Source organism: Pteropus vampyrus, unplaced genomic scaffold (genome assembly GCF_000151845.1).
Source record: "Pteropus vampyrus isolate Shadow unplaced genomic scaffold, Pvam_2.0 Scaffold3, whole genome shotgun sequence".
NCBI lineage: Eukaryota > Metazoa > Chordata > Mammalia > Chiroptera > Pteropodidae > Pteropus > Pteropus vampyrus.
The window spans coordinates 5438590-5444283 of NW_011888784.1; the positions used below are offsets into that span (position 1 = coordinate 5438590).

Here is a 5694-nt window from a genome sequence, read left to right on the forward strand (position 1 = left end):
AGTTGCTCACAGAATCAAATGGTATAAACAGGCTAATTCTGCAGTCCAGCTCCAGAAGTCAAGGTGAGAATTCTCTAGAGCATGGGGTCTGGCTTTGAACAACTGTTCTCCACTTTCACCTTCCAAAAATATAATTGTTCTGACCACTCAAACAGGCACACCAGATTCATTGGGGAAATAAAATGTTATGCTATTCTTAGAATTATTTGCGCAAAAGTACTAACCTAACATCACACATTTCTCTTTCTGGTGAAACTTTTTGCATTAAAATAAAGTCAAGAGTTTGCCTCGCAGTAAGACTCCAAAGTAGTATATAAATGTTTATGTTTAAGGATCCCTAAGCGAGTGACTACAGGGTGTGGATTCACTCCTCAGAGTAACCCGGGATGGGAGGGAAGGCAAAGATTGGTTCTGTTTCTCTATTCTAAGAATGCTATTTTTGAAGACACTTTTTTTTTTAAGTGGGGGGTTCTGTAAGAAGAAGAGCTTGGGGGGGGGCAAAGATAGGAACATTAAGATAAAAAGCAAAGACACCATGTACTTCCTACTCAGGAGTGACCAGACATTTCTTTGTCGTATATTCATGAGGTGATAAGACTTTTCATTTCTTCCTTTTTTCAGTTTTAAAATCAGCCCTATTTCCAGGCTTTCTTTCTATGAGGCTCAGGCTTTCATTCTAACAGCCTGGACTTTAGGAACAGTGAGCAAGCTGAGACCTCATTTTTTGGGAGCCCTGAACCCAGAGAGGAGTCAGGGAAGGTGGGGAGAACCAGGCCTGGCCTTGGACCCTGCAGAAGAGTGTGAGGCCCTTTGCCCTCCGTGGGAAGGGATTTATGAATGACAACGACACTCTTTTGGTGAATGGGGTGGGCAGGCTTACGAGTGAGTTTTCCTTCTTTTTAGGATGGGAGGCTTGTGGGGCACTGAAGAGGGAGCACTCGGTAGACTTCAGTTCCTTACGACAGAGTCTAATTTGTGCCACTAATGTCTTTAGAAACTAAGAGATGGATGAAAAAAATTTCACTGTCATTTGAAACTTATGCCCAAATAAACATTACAGTTTTAATGGCCTCGAAACTCTATTTTTGGCATATTATTTAAAATAGCCACAAACCCTGTATCCCTCAATTTTCTGTTTGATTGACTCTCCTTGGTTTCATTGACCTTTGAAATGTTAAGATTTCACATTTTCACTCTTGTATTTACTTAGTGATGGTTTGTTGTTGATGCCATAATGGAGTCTGACTGAGTTTCCCGGTTAGTGGAGGTTGTTCAATCAGCCACAATGTGACTGTCCAACTCTAAGCTTGCGTGTCTCACCAGCAGCAATTGAGAATTCAGCTATGATTGTAAAGGGAAAATTTAAAGGGTTCCCCAATCCCACCCCCTGCAGGTATCCTTCATAGAATGTCCTCTAAATAGATAGTTTCTTCTCTTTCTGATAAACTAGGAGTGGTCATTTTTCGACTCCTCGCAGTTGATTAATTAGGAGGCAATATACTGATGCCTCATTATATCCTAGGGTGTGCTTCACTCTGGGGAAGCTATAGGGAATGGTTCTGTCTCATCCTAGTTGTCTTTATTATTATTATTATTATTATTATTATTATTATTATTATTATTATTATTATTATTTTAGGGCATTCCCCTACATAGTTCCCCGAGAAATTTACTTTTCTGGGGGAATCGGCAACTTGCTCAATGGCAGGTCAGGACTGGAGGCCTCTGTGCTTTCTCATCTCACCTTTTCCTTGTGCTAAGGTGGTCTGCTTGGGTATTAAAACATGGGTTAAAGAACTACTCTGAATGAAGTTGATAGATGCGTGCACACATGCATTCTTTGGGGTCCTCACTTGATTGTACACTTTCTAGAACAGAGAATGCTACACTGGTTCTATCTTGTCCTAAAAAGCAAATATATATTCAAAAGTCAGAGCACTCTCTCTCCATGCTTCCTTCCAAGTTTTTAGACTGGGCACAGTATACGAAACTTCCTTTTTTTCTCTTTCTCTCTCCTTTCACAGTTTTTCAAACGAGGCGCTGAAGCTATTCTATTCCCTGGCTGACTGTGGTTTCCTTATCTTCAGAATACACAAATGAGGCTACTGGTTTGTACCGTATACCAGAGGGATCATTCATGAAGGAGAGTAGCTCAGAGAATTGCGAGGAGGGGACAATAACGGGCGGAGATACAGTCATTTTAGGGACGTCCTTCTAGAATTTGGGGCCTCCAGGATCTGGGTCCCCCGGATGCACGCAGACTGTTCATTCGCCTTTCCATTCCTAGATCAGTTACTTGGCTCCAGCACGATGTCTGAGTTTTTGCTCCGGGGCTGGGGAGGTTTTAGTCAATTACGGGTTGGTTAGGTGTTGGCTTTCGAGCATGCTGAGAAAGGATCTCGATGTTACTCTCTCTCGCTTTCGCTTTCCCCCTCCCTTCCTGTAACATGCCAGCCCTTTAATGTGGAGTGTCAGGGAGACGGTGACGTCACCTTGCCCGCTGGGTGGCGTCCCCTCGGTCCGACACGAGTTCAGAGACAGAGAAAGCCGCTGTCAGACTGCTCTCCACCTGGGGCTCGCCTGCCTCGGGTTGCCGCGCGCCCACACTTTCTGTGGTCGAGGAGACACCCCGCCGCAATTCAGGCTATCATTCTCCCCCGGCCGGGGTTCGAGCGCCATTAGAGCCAACGAGCACCAGGATTTTCACGCGGAGCCCTACGGAATCCCGCCTGCAGGATTCGAGGACCCGCTTGGATGCTTTGCCTCCGAGCGCCCTCGGAAGATGGGCGGACAGCTAGGCGCGTAAAGACACCGAGGGGTCACCAGGTACTGCCAGAACCAGCCTGCCCTGACTCGGCACATAGCTCGCGGTTCACTATTTGAGATCCCCAGCAGTGGGATTCTCTGGGTTCGGAAAGGGGCAGCAGCGGGCTTCCGTGGTGATTGATTTGGGAACCCAGGGAGTTAAGTTGGGGGTCGTCGGCTCATGCATAGAATAACGAATTTCGACAGCTTCCTTTTTCAGTTCAACTAACTTTTAATTGTCTCTTCTCCTCTCACTCTCTTTAAAATTCCCCATCTTAAACCCTTTTATTTGTGTCTCTGCTCTGACAGGAGTTTCTGGGAGGGTTTGGGTGAAAGTAGAGGACACCTAGGAGGAAACGCTTCTACTCAGTCTACCGCTGCTAAGGATGCGGGTTTTTAGCGCTAAACCAGCTCCCGGCCAGGGCCAGGCCTGCTGCGAGCCATTGCCCCAGAGCGAGAGTTCACGTCACCTATCCCAAGGTCTTATTAAGATAATAAGAATCTTGTTTGGGAAGGGAATGAGCATTGAAGGACCATTTGGCGAAATAGGGCTGGTTGTGTCAGGCCCGGGTATCACTGTTTCTCAAACTGCCATTTAATGTCTTGTCCCTTAGAAATATTGTCTCTGATCCATCCGAAGTGACAAGCCAGGCTCTCCTCTCATTTGATCGCGTCGAGGTTTGTTCAACCTTCCTGGAGGCCGCGGATGGTAATCAGAGATGAGGATCCAGAGGGCAGCAAGGCGAAAGCATCGGGATAGGTGTCTCAGGGGTTCACAGAGGGCAAGGATGTGACAATTTGGGAGAAGGAGTAAGATAGTGTACCCTCTGAAATCGCTGTCATAACGAACTCCAGCGTACTTGTCCGTGAGTGCTGATGCTAGGGCAGCAGTGATTTTCCAGGGCAAAAGATAGCCTTAGTCGCTGTGCCTCACATGACATGTCGCTGTGAAAAGGTCACTGTCTGCTTTCCTAGTGAATAAGCCACTTGGCTTGTTTCAATTGAGCAGTATTGTCACAAAGGTTTATTTCACTTGCTTTTTCTGTATTTTTAATTTACTGAACGTTTTCCCCCTTCTGGTATCCCAGAGGTCATGGGAATTTTACCGCAGGTCCAGCCCAGGGCTTCCACTTACAGTGCCTCCACAGATTACTTAGTCCAGGGATTATCTATACCGTGGGGGCATGCCCCCCAAAGATCTAGAGATATCTACATAGATCAGAAAAAGAAATGTCATTGAAAGTGGTTCACCTTACACCTAAAGTTGCCATTTAAAGCCTGTCAAAAACGATCCCCCAAAACTGGTAGTTTCCTTGCACTGTTTCTGGGCTTAACATACTTGCTTGTCTTTATTTGTTCATCGTCATGGAAATGACAGAAAAACAGTTTTCAAATGTCTTCTGGTCGACAACTTCATCTTTTTAAGCTACCTATCTGAAACCAGAACCGCTCCGTTCAGCAAGTGGCTTTTGGAAAAACTAAAGGCGCAACACCCCATTTTTGGTGCAACCATGCTTATGGCTTTGCACATTTTTCTATATTTCAGAAAAATCTAATTACAGTATGAAAATATCTAATGGCAAAGATGAGAGTGAAGGGATTTCGTTTTGCTTTAATGAGCTGTGTCTCAACCCATAGTGAATTTCCCCCGAGAAACCACAGATACCACAAAAATCACTTTTAAAAATGTTTGGGTTTGTTTTGTAAACCAAAATCAATCTATTTTCAAGCAAATGGTCTCTTTTTAAATTTGAGTTTTAATGGCCAAGCCCGAGTTTTCCATAACTTGTATAATCTGTACTAGTTACAACTGTCATCGTTTCTTCCTAATTTCCAGCGAGTATGCCATTTATTCTAACAGCTTCTATAAATCAGAGATAAGGTCTTGAGTTTCTTAGGAATTGACTTTTTCCTGTAACACTTAGCTAATTTAATTTAGATTTTTAGAACGGAAAAAAAGTTCTTTCGAGTCCGTGCATTTCAGAAGGGAGACTTTGAAGAAAATTGAGATTACTTTCTTCTGTCTGAAATTTGGTCCTCCTGCCCAGTGATAATCATTTCTTAACCAAATCAAGGAAGCTATTATAATTCTTCAGTTAGAGACTCAACCCCATCCCTCTTGTTTTAGACTGAAAAGGCTCTTGTCAACATTTGATTCTTTCCCTTCCAGTCTCCAAGACAGACCCGGAGGGCTCTGCCCTGGCTTCCGCGGCGGAGGAGATGGCTTCCAGCCCACTGCCGGGGCCCAACGACATCCTGCTGGCATCGCCGTCGAGCGCCTTCCAGCCCGACGCGCTGAGCCAGCCACGGCCGGGCCACGCCAACCTCAAACCCAACCAGGTGGGCCAGGTGATCCTCTACGGCATTCCCATCGTGTCGTTGGTGATCGACGGGCAGGAGCGCCTGTGCCTGGCGCAGATCTCCAACACTCTCCTCAAGAACTTCAGCTACAACGAGATCCACAACCGCCGCGTGGCGCTGGGCATCACGTGCGTGCAGTGCACGCCGGTGCAGCTGGAGATCCTGCGGCGTGCTGGGGCCATGCCCATCTCATCGCGCCGCTGCGGCATGATCACAAAACGTGAAGCCGAGCGCTTGTGCAAGTCGTTCCTAGGCGAAAACAGGCCGCCCAAGCTGCCGGACAACTTCGCCTTCGATGTGTCGCACGAGTGTGCCTGGGGCTGCCGCGGCAGCTTCATCCCCGCGCGCTACAACAGCTCCCGCGCCAAGTGCATCAAATGCAGCTACTGCAACATGTACTTCTCGCCCAATAAGTTCATCTTCCACTCCCACCGTACGCCCGACGCCAAGTACACACAGCCGGACGCAGCCAACTTCAACTCGTGGCGCCGACATTTGAAGCTCACAGACAAGAGCCCCCAGGACGAG

At 46.6% G+C, this 5694-nt stretch overlaps 1 protein-coding gene across 1 annotated transcript in view; it reads left to right on the plus strand.

The window, feature by feature from the left end:
* The first annotated feature begins 5025 nt into the window (after positions 1 to 5025).
* Positions 5026 to 5694, plus strand: part of SKOR2 (SKI family transcriptional corepressor 2) — a 39963-nt gene continuing 39294 nt past the window's right edge. The window contains exon 1 of the mRNA XM_011362429.2: positions 5026 to 5692. Within this exon, the coding sequence (XP_011360731.1) occupies positions 5026 to 5692 (667 nt within the window). The remainder of the gene's footprint in view (positions 5693 to 5694) is intronic.